Below are 21,939 nucleotides of genomic sequence, written 5' to 3' on the forward strand. Positions count from 1 at the left end.
GGTTTGAGTCAAGGTTTTGTATTTTTTTTTCTTCAACCAAGGTTTTTACTGCTCCGTAGTCCGTAATATTAAGCAAACAATAGATAAATATAATTGTAGTTTTTTAAAAAATAGATAGATATAACTCCTTAAAAACAAAATTACAATTGCCTGATATTACAAAATCAATTTTTTTTAAAAGTTCGAAATTAACCTACAAACACGTTAAGTACCACTATATAGATGATGCATCATACATGTTTTAAAGGCAGGAAACTAGGCACAAATTTGATATCATCCAGAAAACCCATTCCTTGTATCTCAATAGACTTTTCTTCACTCCTTTCATCTTTCGGATCAAGAAGATACAACTTTTTAGAATTAGAGGAGTAGATCAAAATCTTTCCATCATCATATACTCGAATAATCTCAAATGGATGATCAAACTTATTACATTGAGATTCACCTATTACAAATGCCTTTCTCCAAGACTCTTCCATCATCCAAACTTCCACACCTTCATCGCCAAACCTGTTTATAGCTATGTAGAGAGACTCTCCCAACACACCTAAAGACCCTCCGCAAAAACCCGAATCGAGCACGATACTTGGCGTAGAGACTAACTCAAGTTCCTCCTTTTCCATGTCTAGCTTTAGAATTTTAGTGTCTCCATCCACAAGACAATACAAAGAACCTTCCCAAACCACTGGATTTTTAAATTTATGAATAATATTATTCTCAGTGTACTCGCGATATAACGGATGATCATGTGAAATGATTCTTCTTCTCCAATTTGTACATTCGAATTTGTCATCGTTGTTTATTGTGAGGATCTCATAGCTTTTCTCCAAAAATCTGACCACCTTATATTTTCCTATTTTAGGGACGTAACCAAATGCATACCTTTCTAAACTGTGGCAAGTAAAAATCAATTAATTAAATTTCAATTGGTAAAAATTATAAAAAAAAATTTCTACCTAATAAAATTTAAATAAAAACTACTTCCTCTGTTTTTTTACTTGACCCGTTTTGACTTTTACACTAATCATCATCCTTCTTTTGACCATCTTTTGTGAATAAAAAATATTAAAAAATGTATTCATGTTGGATCTTTTTTTATTTTATCTTAATAAGTAAAATTATAATATATATTGCTTCAAAAAAAAAATTATAATATATAACTTATACTCAGTATAATTTTTACTTATTATATAGATAATGAAAGCTATTGATGGTTAAAGTTTTGCATCAAGAAGCGTAATAAAAAAAATAGGTCAAATAAAAAAAACGTATTTAAGAATATGCGAGCCATAATGATTTTTGTAGTCTTGAAAACAACATATGTAAAAGTTTGTATGTTAAAATTATTTAATAATTTGGTTTATATACTATACACAATTTTAAAAATTGTAAAAGAAATTATGTTCAACTAACTTGATCGAGATTGAATTGAGATAAGAGTATCAATTAACCACTAACCTCGTTGTTGATAATTCAATAATTTGAGGAATCATGAGGTAACAACGATTGATAGGATCTACAAGGAACATGAACGTCTCAGCACGAGCATTATAATAATAATGCTCATCATACCACCATAACCTTACAAGGAACAAACCGTTGCACGAAGCCAAAACTTCAAGTCTTTGCAGCATCATCATATCCTTTCTACTAAATGCAGGTACGAATTCCATGTTAAGACGGGTTATGATGAAGTCGTTACGATTGGAGTCATACTCAATTAAGGACATCCTTGTATCATACAAGGATGATGTATACGCTATGAAACTACATGGATGAATATTATCGTACATTTGATAAAATTGAGGAAACTTTGGGTCTGAAATTATACTATGAAACTCTTTATCATGTAACATTTTCATGTTATAAAGACTACTAATTGGAAGTCTGCATATTATGTCTGTCAACAATTCTTTTGGAAGCTCCATGATTCTTGTTTTTTCTTCATCATACGAATCGTTTTTGGGCACGACACTTAAACTAATTTTGGATGCCATTGATTTTGAACTACGATAGGCTACTTGGGTTTTATAATAAAGATTCTTGTAATGTTTTTTTGTTTTTTTTTTTCTTCTATGAAATCTATTGATTTGATGATGTTAAATTGTTTCGATTGGACTATTATTTATGATAAACTTTAGTAAAATTGAAATAGGAAACCAAACACTATTAGGAAACATAACCAAGATTAAGGGAAAATAAAACTTTTGGAAAGATTAGTAGCCCTATTTTAAGTCAACAAAGTTTATAATTAATGTTAGATAAAATAAAAGATTTTGCCATCTTAGCTCAGTGATAAAGTTTAAGTTTATGTTTCAACCATTACCAATCACCGACTCATATCCCTTCTCTAAGACCCATTACTTACAATTCAAGGAAAAGGAGGTTAAAAAAAAAAAAAAAAAAAAAAAATCTTATTTTCAGATTTTCTTGACTATGTACTTCTGGCAAATTTCAATTTAGGAAGCTAAATTATACAATATATTTTATTTATTTATTTATATATGAGAGAATATGAGAATATTTTGCCGTGCCTTTCTCATTGATCATGAAACAATATATAATACAAGCGTAAGCTAGGTTAGGGTTAAGGCTAAACTAGTAATTTACAAACTAATTACATACTAGATCATTTACATAATCTAACACTCCCCCGCAGTCAAAGCGGGAGGACCATGAACGCTTAGACTGTCCCGAAAATCATCAAATAAAACCTTAGGCAGACCTTTGGTGAAGATATCTGCAATCTGGTATCGGGAAGGCACATGTAGGACACGTACTTCGCCCCTTTGAACTTTCTCACGAACAAAGTGAATGTCCATCTCAATGTGTTTAGTGCGCTGATGCTGAACCGGATTACTAGAGAGATAAATCGCACTAACATTGTCACAATAAACCAATGTTGCTTTCGAAATAGGAAGAAATAGCTCGAGCAACAAATTGCGAATCCAGCAGGATTCTGAGACCACATTGGCAACCCCTCTGTACTCTGCTTCACAACTAGACTTAGACAAAGTGGGTTGGCGTTTTGAAGACCAAGAAATCAGATTGTCACCAAGGTATACACAATACCCCGATGTGGAACGACGAGTATCCGGACACCCTCCCCAATCTGCATCCGTGTATGACACAAGGGTAGAAATAGGAGATTTATGCAGTTGTAAACCAAAATCTGTCGTACCCTTAATGTATCATAGAATGCGTTTCAACGCATTCATGTGCTTAACACGGGGCGAGTGCATAAATAAGCAAACCTATTGAACTGCATAAGAGATATCTGGTCGGGTGAATGTCAAGTACTGCAAAGCACCACAGAGGCGCCGATAAGAAGTAGGATCGTCATACAGAGCACCCTCCTGAGTACTCAATTTGCCTTTGGTGTCAACAGGAGTAGCCGAAGGCTTGCAATTTGCCATTCCTGCTTTTTCCAAAATTTCCTGCGCATACTTCTTTTGAGATAAAAATAGACCACTTTTACCTCTAGTAACAGCAATACCCAAAAAATAACTCAGAGGACCCAAATCCTTCATTGCAAATTCAGAGCTGAGCCGAGAAATAATATGTCGGCGGAGAGATTCCGATGAAGCAGTAAGCACAATATCATCAACATATAGAAGTAGATAAGCAGTATCATTACCATGGTGATAGATGAATAAAGAGGTATCAGATTTGCTATTAGCAAAGCCAATAGTAGCCACAAAATCTGCAAACCGTTTGTACCACGCACGGGGTGCCTGTTTGAGACCATAAAGTGACTTGTCTAATAAGCAGACATGATCAGGTTTATTAGGATCTCTGAATCCCATAGGTTGATACATGTAAACCGTTTTATTCAAATTACCATGTAAGAAAGCATTTTTGACGTCCAATTGATGAATTTGCCAAGACTTGGCCAAAGCAATGCTAAGAACCACCCGAATAGTAGCCGGTTTAACAACCGGGCTAAAAGTCTCATCACAATCAATGCCTTCCCTTTGAGTTTTACCATCACCAACAAGGCGAGCCTTATGCCTCTCAAAAGACCCATCAGACTTAGTCTTATGCCGAAAAATCCACAATGACCGAATTATGTTCACATTCGGTGGTCGCGGAACCAATTTCCAAGTACCATTTTCAATAAGAGCATCATATTCTTCCTGCATAGCAATTTTCCAATTATGGTCACGAAGAGTGGTAACCGGGTTCTTTGGAATGGGTGATATGGAGGTGGTAGTATGATGTGTTTGGTCTTGGTATTTGGGATTTGGTTTCACAATCCCATGCTTGCTACAAGTAGCCATGGAGTGCGTGGGCATTGGGGATGGTGCGGGAACATGAGTAGGAGGGGAAAGATGCGGCTGTGATGATGGGGAAGAAGTGGCAGCAAGCTGCCGTGGTGACACAGGGGTGGCAGCAAGAGGAGAAGGGGGTGATAAGGGTGAGGCAGCAGTGGGAGAACGTGGTGAGGAGGGTTCGTGCTGCTGCTGCACTACCTCGCTCACCGCGCTGTGTGGGGCAGGGGGCTGTGCGGGCTGAGCAGACGCAGCAGCTTGCTGTACCCTCCCCACTCCAGCGCCTGCTGGATCCCGTGTGGGTGAGGTAGCAGCAGGCTGCTCCTGATGCTGCCGCAAGATAGGAAGAGGAAGAGGACCTAAGGCATCACCCAAAAAATCATAAGTATGTTCATTTGGGGTATGAATTTTAGAAAATGGGAAAACCGACTCATCAAACCAAACATGCCTAGCTATTATAATTTTACGACTCGAGATATCAAAACACTTGTAGCCCCTATGATTAGACGGATAACCAATAAAAACACAAGGAGTAGAACGAGATTGAAGCTTGTGAATTTTAGTGGAAGGAAATAGAGGGTAACAAAGACAACCAAACACCCTAAGATGAGAATAAGCGGGATGTTTTTGATATAGAATTTGAGTCGGAGATTTATAGCCTAGGAGTTTGGTAGGAATGATGTTATGAAGGTATGTGGCCATTTCTAAAGCATGATGCCAAAAGGTAGGAGGCATGGAGGCATGACTAAGAAGAGTACGAACAACATTGTTGATCGTTTTGATTTTTCTTTCGGCTTTGCCATTTTGAGGAGAAGAATATGGACAATAGAAGCGAAAGGTCATGCCATGTTGTTCACAAAATTTTTGAAATGGAGTGTTGGTAAATTCCGTGCCATTGTCACATTGAAAAGCTTTTATTTCTTTTTCAAATTGAGTCTTAATATATGTTCGTACACGAAGAAACAAGTTGTGAACTTGGGATTTGGATGAGATAGGAAAAGTCCAAAGAAAATTCGTGTAATTGTCAAGGAATAGAACATAAAATTTGTGACCAAGAGAGCTAACAATGGGAGAAGTCCATAAATCACTGTGAACAATATCAAAGGGCATAGTAGTAAAAGACATAGAATCATAAAATGGCAATTTCATTAACTTTCCCAAAGGACAAGAATGACAAACGTGATTTGTAGCCTTATTACAATTTATGAGTTTACTACTACGTAAAGAGCTAAGAATTGCATTTCCCGGATGACCTAAACGGGAATGCCACACACTAGGAGAAACAACTGTAAAAGCTGACGGAATAGAATTGGAAATGACTTGACGATCATTGAAGAAGGGATAAAGATCGCCATGGCTATTACATCTCACTATTTTGCTCCCCGTCTGCAAATCCTTCACAGAAAACCCAAACGGATCAAATTCAATTGACACATGATTATCAATAGTGAATTTTCTAACAGAAATTAGATTTTTGACAAGTTTAGGCACGTGTAGGACATTTTTGAGGTGAAGTGTGTTTCGGTTTAAGGATTTGTGACCATAACCATGAATTGGAACTTTGCTACCATCACCAACAATAATATTATTATTATTATTTTTGCTCAAATGAAAATATGACGACAAGTTACCTTGAGAGTTTGTCATATGTGAAGTAGCACCGGTATCCATGTAGTAATTCGGGTCGGCAAGAGACATTGTATGCATAGCTTGCTCGATGTTGGTTGGCACATATCCCGAGGAAGAAGGAGGAGGAGATGACATGAAATATGCTTGCTGTGGACGAGCACCGAGAAGACCGGGCTGCTGTGATTGAGGCCTCCCACCCCACTGCATTGGGCCTTGACCCTGTGAAGGGTACGGACATGGGGGAGTGGCCCATGGTGGCTGAGACCAATAAGCCCAAGGGGGGGGATACATCCACCCCTGCTGCCCCGAGTGAGAATGCTGCGCTGAGGGCTGAGCTTGCGGTGCTGACTGCTGGGACTGGTTGTGCCGGCCACCGGAGCCGGCGCTGCTCTTCTTACCACCCTTCCCTTTAATTTTCCGACCACCGCGAGCAGGTGGCGCACCTCCACGAGCAGAGTCAGTCGCGGAAATACCCCTCCCCTGTTGCGGAAACGACGCTGGTTGCGAGGTTTGAGAGAGGAGAGCTTCCTCACCGGAATCTGGAATATCAGATGCATTGCTCTGCTCTTCCAATTCAAGCATGGAGCGCAATGCCTCAAAGGAAGGTAGCGGATTGAGGTGTCGAACAGAGGATCGAAAGGATTTGTAGTCATCGGTGAGACCCTTCAATAATTGCAGAGCCATTCGATGATCAGAGACCGTATCTCCAACGTTCCTCAGATTATCCGCAAGGGTTTTCAGATGTGAGCAGTACGGTTTAACACCATCAAACTGTTCAAGCTTGGTGTTTGTGAATTGCGCATCAAGGGTCATAGCACGAGCAGCCTTGTTATTTAGAAAGAAATTCTCCAAACGTTTCCAAGCGTCGACCGCTTTGTCATCGGGGTCGGCAATGGTGTTGAGCAAATCAATGGATATTGTCCCATATATCCATTGACGGACAAGGTCATCAAGACGTTGCGAGAAAGCCAATTCAGCAGCAGAAGGTTCGGGTTTCTTAGCAGAGGGATCAACCAGTGGAGGAATGATAATATCAATTACCATATTTGCGCGGCAGTGAAGTTGAAAGAGAGTTCTCCAAAGGTTGTATTGAGTGCCCTTGTAATCCAGAGTAACCGGAATACATGTCTTGATGTTGCTAACAAGTGTGGCCGGATGTAGCTTGCTAGAATCAGCCATTAGAGAAGAAAAGAAGAAGAAGATTAGATGAGTGGAAGAGAGTTAGGGTTTCGGATTGAAAAACCTAGACTCGTGATACCATGAGAGAATATGAGAATATTTTGCCGTGCCTTTCTCATTGATCATGAAACAATATATAATACAAGCGTAAGCTAGGTTAGGGTTAAGGCTAAACTAGTAATTTACAAACTAATTACATACTAGATCATTTACATAATCTAACAATATACTCTGCCAAAATCTTATTCACATAATTCACCCAAATTTTAAACCTAATAATTTTGGAATTATATTTGTCATTAAAAATTTTGCAGAAATTTATTGAAAAGTTGAAAATGCACTTTTTTTTAAATTTTTTATTTTATTTTATTATACTTTATATTACATCATTAAAGAAAATAATGGCTAAGGGCCTGTTTACATTTACTGAAGTGAGCTGAACTGAAATAAATATTTTATGAGAAAGGGAAATTAGAAGCTAAACTGAACTGAACTGAATAGAGCAGAATTGAACTGATTGGAGCTGAAGTGAAATTAAGTAAATGTGAACAAAAGTGAAATTAAGTAAATGTGAACAAGCCCTAAGACCCGTTCACTTCACCCTATTTTTGCTGAACTGAAATTATTTTTACTGAATTGATTAAATTATTTTATAAACCAAACTAGCAATTAGGTTTCGTTCACTTCATCTTATTTTTGCTTAACTGAAATAATTTTTATTTAACTTAAATTATTTTTCTTGAATAAAAATTATTTTTAAGAATTGAAATTAATTACTAAACTGAAATTATTTTTACCGATATTCTATTATATTTCTTCTTTATAGTTATTAAATTTTGCTAAACTGAAATTATTTTTATTGAAATGAAATTATTTTCACTACATTGTAAAAGTTACATCTTATTATTTTTACTGAAATGTTCTTATTATAAAAGTTGGATCTTACAATAACAATAATTAACATTAGTAGCAGTTGGATCTATTGTAGGCAAAATTGAAGAATCTCAAAAAACAAATGTGAACAAAGTTCAATTCTAATTGTTATCATTCTAAATTCTTTAACCAACTATGCTAATACCAAACTCAATCTCTAAAAATCTCATAATTCCTCAAAAATGCCTTTAGTCCTACTATTTTTCATTTTAATCTTCTTTTCTTGTTCCACTTCTTCCTCTTGGATTTGGAAATACCAGAGTAAGGATGGAAATCGGCATATCCACAAAGAAGTTTATCACCAAGTGCGTAAAGCAGACCAGCATCAAGAGTTACAATCACAGCATATTCATAGCTGCAAATATCATGATATGACTTCTTGTTCAAAAAATTAGCGTTGACAGAAGTACCACTGTTCAGCACTTGGCTACAATTTACTCCCCTCCATTAATCCTAGGCACTTGTTTACCCAACACGACCCTAGCAAGATCGTCGAGTCCATGATTTTTGTAGTGCACGCGATCATTATCTTCACCTTCATCAACTTCAGAGGAGGGTGCACAATGGAAGCAAGCTTGTTGACATCAAAGGAGTTGTGGAACTTGATATCGAGGTCAAGTTCAAGTTTCTTTGCAACGTGATCCATGTTTTGGCCAATTACTACCACAAGAGGGTCTGAAAAGAAGGAGCGGAGAACGCAAACGTCACGAGTATCATAATTGTAATAATGTTCGGTATCTGTGCTGAATATGAGGCACTGATTTCCGACGCATATAGAGACTGAATCGTAAGGACGATCATTACGACTGGTTGTTAATTCAGTTTCCGCGGTGAAACCTACAATGATGGAGTAGCTGTTGCAAGAAGAAGGTGGATGGTGTTTGAGGATGTCAGTGAACCATTCTTTGGCTGTTACTGCGCAAGCGGTGAAAACAGTGAGGATACGGTGTTTATCGAGGGAGATTGTATAGATTTTTGTTCCTAACCAACGAGTGTATGTGGGTTAATTATATTTGAATAATTTTAGGAGTCTAGTTAAGTGGATTGTTATGAATTAGTCAAAGAGTATATCATTGGGTTAGTGGAGTAATGTTACTATGTTAGTGGGATAATGTTCCTAAATTATAGGACCCATTAGTTAGATTTTTCGTTCTATTTAAATGCCATTAGAGCAACTCCAACGGCAAGCTAATTGCAAAGCTATTCTTCCTTCTAGTTAATTTATGCCACAATAGTTAAGCTAATTAGGCATTTAGATTTTTCAGCTTTATTTTTCAAATAATTAGTATTTTATTAGAGACAATTAATTTCTAAGCTAATTTGCTTGGCATTAGTTTGGCCAAGCTAATTATTAAACTATCCTCCAATGGTTTGGCTTTAGCTTGAAAATTATTAAAATTGCAAGCTAGTCCCTAAAAGCAACCATTGGAGTTGCTCTTATGTAAGTTGATTTCATCGTGTGAATATATCAAAATTATAAGTTTGAGTTTCTGTTTTATAGCTTCCGTGCATTGTTCTTTTCATCCCTCTTAAAATATTAAACACCGAGATTGTTTCGAACTTCATTTAATTGAAACTTGATTTCCATGGTTATTTGCAAGGTTTTTGCTTTTAGCTTTTCGATATGTATGATATGACCAACACCATGCAGGAATCCTTTGTTTATATAAGTATTCATTCATCCTTGTCAATTTATATAAATTAATGAAATATGTAAAGATAATTTATTAAATAGCATAATATATGTAAAAATAAATGTATGAAGTTATATAATAGGTAAAGATATGATTGTAAAATATATGCAAAATCTACAAACAGTAAAATTCCAAATAGGTAAAGATTTGATTGTAAAATATATCCAAAACCTATGAACAGTAAAATTCCTAATAAGTTTATACATAACATAATAGGTAAAGAAAATATTCACTCTGTATAAAATAACATAATATCTATGAAATTTTTCATAATAGGTAGGATATTTTGACTTTTCTCACCAAAAAAAAATCAAGAAATTATTTTTTTAATACCAAAACTTCTCAAAGTTTTAATTTACCACAAAAAAATTCTAAATATTGTACTTTTTACCACTTGCCGTTCAGAAAAAAAAAATTCTTTTATTTTCATGTCAAAACATGTTATTTAGAAGTTTTGGGGGTTATTTTGGTTATTTGGGACGGATTTGAGACACAAAAAATAAAACGTACGTGTTCATAAAAACCTAATCATCAATTACATTATACTAAAGGCGAAACTTAGAGAACACTTGGCAAAATATTATAAAAATTTTTCCCTCCAAAACCAGTTACTAAACAAAACTTATTGTAATTAAATTATGACTTTTAGTTTGTATAAAATCTAAAATAAATGTCCTTAAATATCGAATTGCTCATTGTAACTATAACGTGTTTAATTAATTTTTTTCACAATATTTCAAACTTTTTACTACTAAGTCAATTTATAATATTTATATCAATTATTTTTGGTAAAAATTATTGTCATTAGATTATTTAATAACCGTGCATTGCACGGGGTTTAATCTAGTGAGATGATATATAAGAAGTAATATAATAGGTAAAGCTGTAAGTGTAAAATGCATCCAAAACCTATGAACAGACTAACAGAGATTGTAAAATATAATAGGTAAAGATATGATCGTAAAATATTCAAAACCTATGATTGTAAAATATATCCAAAACTCTGCAAACCAGATTAATGCTAGCAATTTTTTTATGAAAAAAAAGGTTTATGCGTGAGAGCTTACCAATGAAAACAAATGAGGAGAGGTCGAACCAGGAATGCAAGAGACTGACTAGTGAGGATGAATTCGGGGGTGTTCTTCCTCCTGCCTTCCTTTCCTCGAGCACTTATAAACCTATTTCAAAGATTGGATACAATTCATATAAACAATCTAGCTTTCAAGGCATATTTGTATCTTATTCATAATATAGCTAAGTGTATTCTGAGGTTAATCTTGCCCATGTTCAACTTATTTTCCCACTTTAGCAGGTTTGATAATCGTATTTGCTCGTGATTTTTTTGTTTATCTTAGAAACAAATTCGCTATGATGTTTCAATAGCAACTATGTGTCATTTAAGTACATAATCTTTTCATATCTGTATGTATTCTAATTAAAGTTCTTGGATCGATCCAATTTTACTTCTCATGAAATGGCAAACGCAGCCAGGAAAAGTGGCTAGTCATTGACTCACCGTTCTCATGTATTGAGTATTTCTTACATTAGAGAGCTGGCACAAGCGTAAAATAATACTTCGTTTGAACCTGTTGGCAAAATAACAGAAGCACAAAACATGAGAGTTTGAATCATTTGAACCAAATATGAAAATATATTTTTTTAAATTGCAGATAAGGATGTACAAAAGTTTATTACATTGCAGTGCTAATGAACAAATACACAATACATATTACAAATATCTTACAAATTATAGGTGTCGAATTGTAGTGCGGACAGAATTATTAACTCAAATCACTCAATATCTATCTGTTGGGGAGATTCTTCTTCTACGTCTGGTCCTTGGGCATCAATTTCTTCCTCGGTAATTCCAGAAGCTTCGACTGTCTTGTTTACCCACTCCTTAAGGGGCTCTTCATTCAAGTCGAGCTTAAGAAGGCCTGCGAACATTCCACCCATGAATGCCACAGGTTCCTGAAAAGACAATTTTGAAGCTTAAATCATTATAAACAGTGCTGCACATACAAAGTATATGACTATGCATTTCTATGTGTGTTGTCATGGAATAATGGCATTAAAAATTTTTGAAATATCATAGGGAAAAAAAGACAACATGGCAATTTTGAGAGCTGTAAGTCGTTTTAAGTACCCTAGAAAATAAAAATAATAAATAAAAAAAACCCACATCAAAGCAAGTACAGTGTTATTGCTAACAGAGAACATACATACAGGATCCAATATTTAAGCATAGTGCTGATAGTGGGATAAAATGATAGTCATGGAGCATGACAATTTAAAGCAACCAAGATACTGAGCCTAGTTGAACCGATGTCTGAACTGCTCTATTTTGCTCCCCTGCCATTACCCCTCTAATCGTGCAGATGTGTTTTTTCATTCTCCTTTCCTTCTTTCTTTTTTTTATTTTTTATTTTTGTATTTGGGAGGAGGGTGGATTGTCCTTCCTTTTCGACCCTCAGTTATATACAAGCAGACAATAAAAAACATTTGCCAGCAGAAAGCCTAGTAATATAAACAGCATTCAGCTTACATAATATGGAGTAATTCATATATAGTTTGACTCCACTTACTTTTGCCACATTCTCTTGAAGAGTTGTACAAATTTGGTAAAACAGAGATAAATTAGTAATCTATCAATAGCGTGCCTGCAGAATGTAGTTCTGCATCGTATCAACAGCGTGCCCCAGAGTCCAGACTTTTGGCTTTCAAGGATCTTACTTGGTAATCATCCAGACATTCATCCATCAGTGAAACACAGGACCAATTGGTTAACTCATTCCAATCTGCATAACTTTTTATATTTTCTTATATAATTACACTAAACAATGACTAGTCATCCTTCCACAATATTTACTGTTTTGGTCAGCTGCAATGGACTGAACCAAAAGTCTCACTGAAGTGTGTTCTTTTGTTGGCTTAGCAAGTTAGCAGCACCAAGCCAATGCTTGTGTTCAACTTTCCTGAAAAGGAACTAATTATGACCGCTTCACTGTAAAAGTTACTCCATATATATCTGGAGATTATTCTTTTATTTTGACTAGGAGAGGGGGCGGCACTAAGGTGTCAATAAGCTAAGATGGTTGGAGGTAAGATACTACGACAGCTTCACTGTAAAAGTTATTCCATATATACCTGGAGATAATTCATTTATTTTGATTAGGAGGGGAGCGACTCTGAGGTGTCAATAAGCTAAGATGGTAGGAGGTAAGATATAATGCCTGTTAAGTAATTTTTTAGCTCTGTCCCGTCATATTATTTCATTGCTTTAGCAACATGGATAGGAAAATGTAACTTTCTAACCCTTAATCATGAAGTTCAGGAACTAAATTAAGCAAAAGGAAAGGAAAAAAATAATAATAATAATAAAATCAGAATCTAGTTTAAATTTATAGTTTGACAATCCTTTACAACCACCAAAACACCTGCAGGATGTCATTCTACAAATTTACAATGCATTTATATCTAGGATTTTCGTTAACACTACTTTAGTAATCAAAGCAAAACTGTAACAGCAAATTTATTTTCTTATCTTCTTCCGGTAGAGAGAAGAAGGTAGTAACAGGAACAAAATAATTAGAGTGGATTTACTTCTCCATACAAAAATCACAAAAAAAAAAAAAAAAAAATTAAAAAATTAAATAAATAAACAGAGAAAACATCAAATTTAAGCTCATGAAGTTGCAAGGACACAAAAGTAAGAAATCTTACTCATCGGGAACAAACCAATATTTGAAATCGAGCAAAAACGAACCAAAAGAGTGGAAAATTTGGCCATAATCATGCATAAGTGAGAATGTACACAACTTAAGGTATTATTAAAATCTCTCCAAAAAGAATCACCGAAATTGGCTGATTAATCTAATTATGATCTGAGATTCAGAGATCTGTTCAAGGCTTAGGCTCAATTATGCCAATTAGGCTCAAAAAGAATCACCGAAATTAGGCTCAATTTTGCACCTATATCTAAGTCAACCACTTAAAGGAACAAATAACTCGTCGAGTTCAGTATATGAGCAAGATCAGGGAATTCTGTTTCACTAGGATCAAAGGATCAATTCAGACCATTTTGGAGTAGGAACAGTCGTCAGTATTAATCACGTTTAACACGTACTTCGTATTTCTTATACCATTTCACAAATATTAAAGTTTGCAGCATCAATCCTAAGGGTGCTGCACTCTTAATAACATCAACACACTCAAAGGTCCTACAGTAAGAAGCTTTTATTCAAAATTTGTACACTACTTTATTTCTTAGTCTTTTCAATTTGGTTCAACTGTTCAAGTGTAAACAACAAACTTCAGACATTTTAGAGGCGGAAACATCGAATTTAAAAACACGATCAAGGAAGAAATTCTTCGAACCTTAAATTGGCATTCTCATCTTTAATTTCCAAAACTTAAGAGCAAAATACGAAAGCCAGTAACCTAAGGAAGTAATTCTTCGAACCTAAAATTGGTATTCTAACAAAGGCATTATTTTCAGCTTATTTTAACAATTCAAAAAGCAGGTCAACAAATTGATGAACAATCAAAACATATACACTTCAAATATCAAATTACAGTAAACAATGTAATATAAATATAAATTGGAATTAAACCTTAAATGCTTCTTTCAAAATTGGTTCATCAGATGGATTAAAGAAGAAAGCTCTAATTGAAACTGTTCTTGGCGAATTCCGATGAATTAATGATTTCTGATAATTTTTGGGGGCAAATTTTGGAGTCCACTGCAAATAACAAAGTTAAAGATTATACAATGAACTAGAGAGTAAGTGATTTAATTGAAAGAGGAAATCAAAATTCAATGATTGATGAAAGAGAATTTCTCAGGGAAGCTTACCAATGAGCTAATTGGAGGAGAAATGAGTAGAAGATTTGCCATTTTTCTGATGATTGCAATCGATAACCAAGAACCCTAACCACTAACCTCACCGGTCAATTGAGAGAGGAAGATAAATGTAAACTTGCAAAAACTAAGGGGGCGTTTGGTTGGCTGATTATAGTTTTGACTTTAGAATGACCACATCTCATACTGTTTGATTGTCAAAAATATGATTTATTTTTTAAACTCATACCTCAAGTCTGTATGGGGTTTAGATATTGGGGATGTGTGTTTGGCTCCTTTCTTTTTTTTTTTTTGAGGTAAAAGTGAAAATTCTACGGAGTAGCTCATTCCATTCCCTTATGTATCAAATACATGAAATTAAGGGAATGATATTCCATTTCAGAATTGAATCATACACATGGTATTAAGTATCGAGTGCTAGCCCGATACCACCTTAACCCTATTCTTGATTCCCAACCTATATCACTTTGCGAACCAAACACCCCCTAAAAGTCTAAAACACGTTTATTATTGTGAAAAGCTAAACAGCGCTCTTATTTTACTAGGTAACGCTCGCATTTAAACATGAACTAGCCTTCTGGCCCGTGCAATGCACGGTTTATTAATAGGTATATAATATATATAATTATTTTTTTAATATATTTATATTGGCAAATGAATAGTTTATATAGGAGAAGAAGAGGTGAAAATTAAATGCAATTGTAGTAGAAATTAAACTGGAGGAAAGTGAACCAAACAACCTTCAATCATTATACATGTAGTGAATTAAATTTTTTTTTTTTTTTCATATGAGAAAAGGGATTAAAAAAAATAAAGATTACATAAGGTGACATGTGGCATTGGAGAAAAAAATGAAATGTACATGCGGCATTATAAGGATGATGGTTTTTGTTTTTAAATATACTAACTAAGTATAGACTAAGTATAGATATAGATATAGATATAGATGGTCGAATGGACAAATATATTCTTGTGTGTAGTCCATGTTTTTCTTCACTCTAACCCAAATCTGATAGTCTCTCCTCCCAACAAACCACCATCGAATGAATGTAAAGTCATCGGATTCATCGCCAGAGTTAAAGTAATTTTTTATTGAAAAAAAATGGGTGGAGGTCAAACGCCTAATTTTTTTTAAAATTCTAGATTTTTAGGAGAGAAACACCTAGAATTTTTGAAATTCCAAAAGAGATTCAATCGTGTGAAGTTCGGTACCCACATAAAATATCTAAAAAGCCCCTTTTACCTCTATTAATATGAATATATGATGTTGATTGTCTCTAAGTTTTTTCTAGCATGATTTAACTATGATCTTATGAATAATATGTGTACGATTTTACCCTTTAAATGTTTATTTACTTATTTTTCTTCATTAATATTAACTGCTTTTTTTAAAAGCTTAAGAATAGCAAGTGTGCGGACATTTACACCCTATAAATTATTGTTTACCTATTACAACTTGCAAATTCAAGTAAGAAAATGAAGTGTGTTATTTCCACCATAATAAAATAAAATTCAATTAATTAGTACACATTACATAAAGATATAATTTATAATAAAAGTTGTCTTTTCATCCCCTAATTTAGATATAATTTAAACTAATATATCTTTTCATATCTTACCATCTTCAAGTATATATATCTAAATAAATTTCTTCATCTTCTTTCACACTTTTACCCTAAGTCTTTTTTTCTTTTAAGTTTTAGAAATAAAACAATTACTTCATATAAAAGCATACCTGCATATGAAATTAATTAACTCAAATAACCACCCGTGCATTGAACGGACCAAAAATCTAGTATACTATGATGAGTTGCCATACACACGTATAAGATTACTATTTAAATATTTATCACCTTAATATACTATGAATATATGATAAGTTGTCATACACAGGTGTAAGATTAACTATTTAAATATTTATCACATTAATATACTATGATGAGTTGTCATACACACAATATATAGATCAACTAGTATCTACATACTAAACCGGTATTAAAAACTTATATAAAGTGAGGCTAGCGTTACAATTTCTTTCACAAACCCTAAAAACTCCCGTTAAATACGAGGTAACATCAAATTAGCCGAGTAAAATTAAAAATTCAATTGAATTTACCAAGAGAAAGAAAAAATGCAGATCTTCGTGAGAACCCTAACTGGGAAAACTATTAGCCTTGAAGTTGAGAGCAGTGACACCATTACCAATCTCAAGTCTAAGATCCAAGACAAAGAAGGTACTTACTAACGTTTCATATTCGTGTTGTGGTTGTCGTATATATTATTTTGTAACGTATTTTCATATATAATACTTTCTCCGTGAAATTACACATCCCAATACACATTTTATATGCTAAATATCTATAATTGTTTATAAAAAGTTGATATCGTAAAAGTATTTTATGAGACAAATCCAACAAGATCCCACTTGACTATATTTTGCTTAACGTATAAATCATATTATATGTTCAAACAAAAGTGAAGAATAGTGCAAAAAGTTCGTTGTTGCAATATTAATAAAACAACAGAAGTATTATGTCTAGGTTGTTTTTTTATGGTTTGAAACGAATATTATTTGACTAAAAATATATAGCCAGGGCTTTACGGAATTATTTGACTAAAAAATATAGCTAGGGCTTTACGGAATCAAATTTCTTAATTTTTACCATAAAAGATTTTTTTTTAAAATTTTTTTTTTATGGTATTGGAATTATTTGACTAAAAAATATAGCTAGGGCTTTATGGAATTTATATTTTCTAATTTGGATCTTTTGCAATAATTTTGAACTTTTTTTTTTTTTTTTTTTTACAATGAATTTTGAACTTGATTCCGTATTTCCGTCCATATTAACAACGTTTTATTAAAATATGTATAGGGATTCCACCAGATCAGCAACGTTTGATCTTTGCTGGTAAGCAGTTGGAAGATGAACGTACTCTTGCGGATTACAACATTCAGAAAGGTTTTGCTCTTATTTATTTTTATCATTATGTGCATAATAATACAATTCTTACGCTAATTTTTATTATTTTGATTAAAAAATTTATAATTTTTTGTTAATTATAACCATTGTTATTGTTGTTTGTAACTTAGAATCGACTCTTCATCTTGTGCTGAGGCTTAGAGGTGGCAAACCAATGAATATCGAGCCATCTTTGGTTCAATTGGCTAAACAATACAGGCAAAACAAGATGATTTGCCGCAGGTATATATAATTATAATCATTCTTTTCTAATTATTTTACTCGCGATACAATAATTAATGTATAAGAGTACATACATGTTCTAGTTTTAGTTTAGAAATTCAAACATGGTTCGTTTTTAATTGATTTCATAAATAGAAATCATCCAATATCATTTTTATTTTTTCTTTTCAATTGGGAAGGTTAAGAAGGTTATTTATTAGAATTCAAGTATGAAAAGTAATATAATTTCTAAAATTAATGTGTTGTGGTTTGCAGTTGCTATTCTCGTCTACATAGTAGGGCTACACAGTGCAGAAAGAAGAAATGCGGGCACAGCACTGATGTAATTCTCTTCCCTATATAATTTGATATGGAGTATTAATTTGTTTGATTGGATTGGAATTTTACTAATTAAAAAAATGCATAAAAATTAGAAAATCTTAGGGTTCGTTTGGCATTGCTATGGTTTTCTGTTTTCTGTTTTTTTGTTTTATAAAAGTATATTATATATGTCACATAATGAATCAAAAATTATTTAGACTTACTTAGTATTAAAATGATAATTTTGAAAACGAACCACAAAACGAACAACAAAAAAGTGAAACACTTTTATTGTTTCCTGTTTTTGCCAAACAAGCTCTTACTTATTAATTTATTTTGTGTATAAAAATACGTATTTATTAAATTTAAACTGATTAGATATTGAGGAGCATATATTAGAAAATTAAATTCTCGTATAATTAAAACTCAAAAATACTTCTAAAATAAACTTAAAAAACTTGATTTAAAGCTATCATTTATTATTATTTGTCAAAACCTGTTACGAGTAGATTGTTATAGAGTACTAACTATTACGATTATTTAACGGTTTTGACCTATGCTGATATTATTCTTTTTTTTCTTGTTATTTTGTTGCAGTTGAGACCTAAAAAGCCATCTAAATTTGTTTAAGCAATCTTGCATTTTATGATTGGATTTGCGGAGAAGAGAGATTTTTCACAGTGATTGTTTTTATTTATTATTTTTTTTTTTTTTTATAATTATGCATTAAGACTTCCGTTAATATTTTGTCTTGTTATTTTTCTCTTTTAGCTCCTTTTATGGGCGTATAATACATTAATACAGTACTGTTTAAGTATAAATTCTGACGATTATCAGAACACTTATTCCTTCGATTGTTTACTTTACGCTTTGTTTGGATAGCAAAGAAGAAAGGAAAAGAAGGGGAGGAAAAATGGAGGAAGGGAAGGGAAAAGAGAGGGAGGGGGAGGTGAGCTCCATTTTCCCTCCAAATCTCTCCAATTTTGGAGAGATTATGGTTATTAAAGAGAGAGGGAAAATGAAACCCTCCCTCTCCTTCCCCTTCCTTCCCCCAATCTTTTACCCAAACAAGAGATTTTGTCCCCCTCCATTTCTCTTCTCTTCCTTCCATTTCTTCCTATCCAAACAAAGTATTATTGTCGACTTGTCGTTCATTAAACTCATGTCCAAAAAAATAAATAATCAAAGCCAAGCCTTACTTGGGAGTGATATATATAGCTACAAAATTAGATTATGTAAATAATTAAAATTTTGAGTTGCACTAAATCGATATCCGGTTTACACTAATATTAGTGTACATCAAGCAGTATAAAGGGTAACTTTAAGTCATTTTAGAAGAAAAGTTTTATAAGAATAATAAAATTACTTTCAATCACTATTAATTGAATTTTAGTCATTTAAAATGTGATTCGTTACCAAAAAAGTGTATATTATTTTTATTTGAATTGGGTTACTTTTATACATATTTGAGTAACTTTTATTTATTTTAAGGGTAACTTTTGATTACATTGAGAGATCTTCATAATGGATGTACCAGATTTTTTAAAAAGTTTGTGCAAAAGATTAAGGTAAGATTAAGGTGTGTTCCATATTTGTATCTTATATCTAATTGAACATATTTGTATCTTATATCTAATTGAACATATTACAAATTAAACATATCCATAAAAAAAAAAGGTATTTGCTCTATTATCTATCAATAAATTACAAATTACTTAAGTTGTTCGAGAATACATGACACAGTCAGCATTACACACATGCTAATACACTAGTTTGACTCTATTTTATATATTTAAATATTAATGAAAATTATTTTTAAAATTATAATATTATGAAACTTTATATTAATACATACTTCCTCTGTTTTTTTAGTTGACACCTTTCTATTATCACACTTGCCAATGCATGCTTTTAACGCCTTAATAACTTCAATTATCAACATTATAAAATTATAAAAAGTGGATATATATATATATATATATATATATATATACACTATTCAAACAAGATCTCACATGAATATGTTTTATCGTATCTATAAACCACAAAAGCGAGTCAAAGCGTGTTATGTGAATAGTGTAAAATCAAACGGTGTCAACTAAAAAAACGGAGGAAGTATCTAACAACATATTTTATGATAGAATATATTTTTATATATTAGAAAAAAAATTATAGTCAAAGCAAGCTAATGCATCAATAGCAAAAAAAAAAAAAAAACGTCTCATATTTTTGGGACAGAGGGAGTATATTATACAGATTGTGTAGTAGGCATGCATAATAGTTAGACATGTTCTCATACGTTTATTTTCAGTTCAGTTCATTTCCTAATTTCATTCTCTTATAAAATATTCATTTCAGTTTAGTTTAGTTTAGTCTATGAGAACAGGCCCTTAGTAGTAGGATCTAAACTAATTATGAGAGAGTAATGTTGTGGTCCCATGGTTATATATAGTGCAATCTTTAAGTTAAAGGGACCCTCTTTTATTAACAATGGAGCAAACAAATAGAGCCAAAAAGAGTATGGAATTTTTGTTGCATAACAATGGCATAATGTTATTTTTGTAGAATAATAAAAAGTGATAGGATACTTTAAGTTTAAGAATTTAGTGTATCACAGTAAGCATTTACAATACCATTACATTAACAAGTAACAATGGAACAATTTTACAACCTAATGGTATATAAATCAGGTTCAAAAGTATACCATTTTTGTTTTGTTTTGTTTTTTTTTTTTTTGGTGTTTCACCCGGTTTATCCTTTGGACTAATCCGGATTCGGGGATCAGTTTTAAGTGGTTAGGTTCCAGTCCCCTCCCAATTATTGTTGCGGGGGATCGAACAAAATTTCTTCCTACTCAGTGTAGTCCTAATCACCACTACACCAACAGCAAAGTGGTAACCATTTATAGTATCATTGAACTATCAATGATTTCACAACTTAGGGCCTGTTCTAGTTCAGTTCAGTTCAGTTCAGCTCTTAATTTACGTCTAATGATATTGCTAATGATATAAAGCCAAATTTCATTCTTTTAAGCTCTTATTACAACGACGACGACAACAACGACGACGACGACGACGACGACGACAACAACAACAACAAACTAATACTAATAATAATAATCAATAAATAATAATAATAATCATCAATAAATAATAATAATAATAATAATAATAACAACAACAACAACAACAACAACAACAACAACAACAACAACAACAACAACAACAATAACAACAACAACAACAACAACAACAACAACAACAACAACAACAACAACAACAACAACAATAATAATAATAATAATAATAATCAATAATTAATAATAATAATAATAATAATAATAATAATAAATAATTAATAATAATAATAATAATAATAATAATATGTACATTTGTATATACACATATGTATAGTAATAAATAATCAATAAATAATCAAAGATCACTAATCCGTAGTTAAAAATCACTAATTAATCAGTTCAGTTCAGCTGAGTTCAGTCAATCGGAACAGGCCCTTAGTGATACTAGTATTAATAACTTTCAAAATAATTACAAGTTTGTCATATTATGTAAGCTCTTACGTGATACTAGTTTCTTTCAAAATAATTACAATTCAGTTTGTCATATTATGTATTCTCATATACATAATGATATGGGTATTTCCTTATCTCGCTCCCTCCTCGACTTGAACTTAAGACCAACAAGTCTTAAGTTACAAGTCTTACCATCTTAACTATTTATTAATTGTTTTTTTTATCCAACAAAATTATAATTAATAACTTTGATAACTTAATTGGTGTTTTATATACTATTTGTTTCCATTATGTAATGATTGCGTTTGGCAGCTAAAAAATGTTTATAGCAAGACTT

General features: G+C 32.8%; 3 protein-coding genes across 4 annotated transcripts; 1 reads left to right on the forward strand and 2 right to left on the reverse strand.

The window, feature by feature from the left end:
* Window positions 1-156: 156 nt before the first annotated feature.
* LOC145623751 (uncharacterized) lies at window positions 157-10,879 on the reverse strand. The gene is made up of 3 exons (XM_081676616.1): window positions 10,774-10,879; window positions 1,459-1,650; window positions 157-891 (listed from the first exon to the last, which is right to left on the reverse strand). The coding sequence occupies exons 2-3, from the start codon at window positions 1,638-1,640 to the stop codon at window positions 231-233; spliced, it is 843 nt and encodes a 280-aa protein (XP_081532742.1). The 5' UTR covers window positions 1,641-1,650; window positions 10,774-10,879; the 3' UTR covers window positions 157-230.
* On the reverse strand, window positions 10,806-14,732 carry LOC145623752 (UPF0426 protein At1g28150, chloroplastic-like). Of its 2 annotated transcripts, XR_014110219.1 has the most exons (5): window positions 14,562-14,732; window positions 14,320-14,448; window positions 11,451-11,677; window positions 11,223-11,292; window positions 10,806-10,884 (listed from the first exon to the last, which is right to left on the reverse strand). XR_014110219.1 is itself a non-coding variant. In XM_081676617.1 (3 exons), exons 1-3 carry the CDS (start codon window positions 14,601-14,603, stop codon window positions 11,498-11,500), a joined length of 351 nt encoding a protein of 116 aa, XP_081532743.1. In that variant the 5' UTR covers window positions 14,604-14,732; the 3' UTR covers window positions 11,338-11,497. The 2 variants fall into 2 exon arrangements, 1 of the variants encoding a protein (XP_081532743.1); XM_081676617.1 differs by lacking the exons at window positions 10,806-10,884; window positions 11,223-11,292 and having other exon boundaries at window positions 11,338-11,677.
* Window positions 14,733-16,698: 1,966 nt separating this feature from the next.
* LOC145623753 (ubiquitin-ribosomal protein eL40z fusion protein-like) lies at window positions 16,699-18,993 on the forward strand. Its single transcript, XM_081676618.1, has 5 exons — window positions 16,699-16,801; window positions 17,441-17,527; window positions 17,659-17,770; window positions 18,026-18,092; window positions 18,668-18,993. Exons 1-5 carry the CDS (start codon window positions 16,699-16,701, stop codon window positions 18,698-18,700), a joined length of 402 nt encoding a protein of 133 aa, XP_081532744.1. The 3' UTR covers window positions 18,701-18,993.
* The last annotated feature ends 2,946 nt before the right edge of the window (window positions 18,994-21,939 follow it).

The sequence above is a fragment of the Chenopodium album genome, chromosome 3 (assembly GCF_948465745.1).
Source record: "Chenopodium album chromosome 3, dcCheAlbu1.1, whole genome shotgun sequence".
NCBI classification, from domain to species: Eukaryota; Viridiplantae; Streptophyta; class Magnoliopsida; order Caryophyllales; family Amaranthaceae; genus Chenopodium; species Chenopodium album.

Coding starts and splice junctions, on each gene's coding strand:
- LOC145623751 (XM_081676616.1), bottom strand. CDS start 1,640: ATGATGATGCTGCAAAGACTTGAAGTTTTGGCTTCGTGCAACGGTTTG. Junction 892..1,458: donor ATTGAATTATCAACAACGAG/GTTAGTGGTTAA, acceptor TACTTGCCACAG/TTTAGAAAGGTATGCATTTG.
- LOC145623752 (XM_081676617.1), bottom strand. CDS start 14,603: ATGGCAAATCTTCTACTCATTTCTCCTCCAATTAGCTCATTG. Junction 14,449..14,561: donor CTCCTCCAATTAGCTCATTG/GTAAGCTTCCCT, acceptor TGTTATTTGCAG/TGGACTCCAAAATTTGCCCC. Junction 11,678..14,319: donor TTTTGAAAGAAGCATTTAAG/GTTTAATTCCAA, acceptor TTGTCTTTTCAG/GAACCTGTGGCATTCATGGG.
- LOC145623753 (XM_081676618.1), top strand. CDS start 16,699: ATGCAGATCTTCGTGAGAACCCTAACTGGGAAAACTATTAGCCTTGAA. Junction 17,528..17,658: donor GGATTACAACATTCAGAAAG/GTTTTGCTCTTA, acceptor TTTGTAACTTAG/AATCGACTCTTCATCTTGTG. Junction 17,771..18,025: donor AACAAGATGATTTGCCGCAG/GTATATATAATT, acceptor TGTGGTTTGCAG/TTGCTATTCTCGTCTACATA.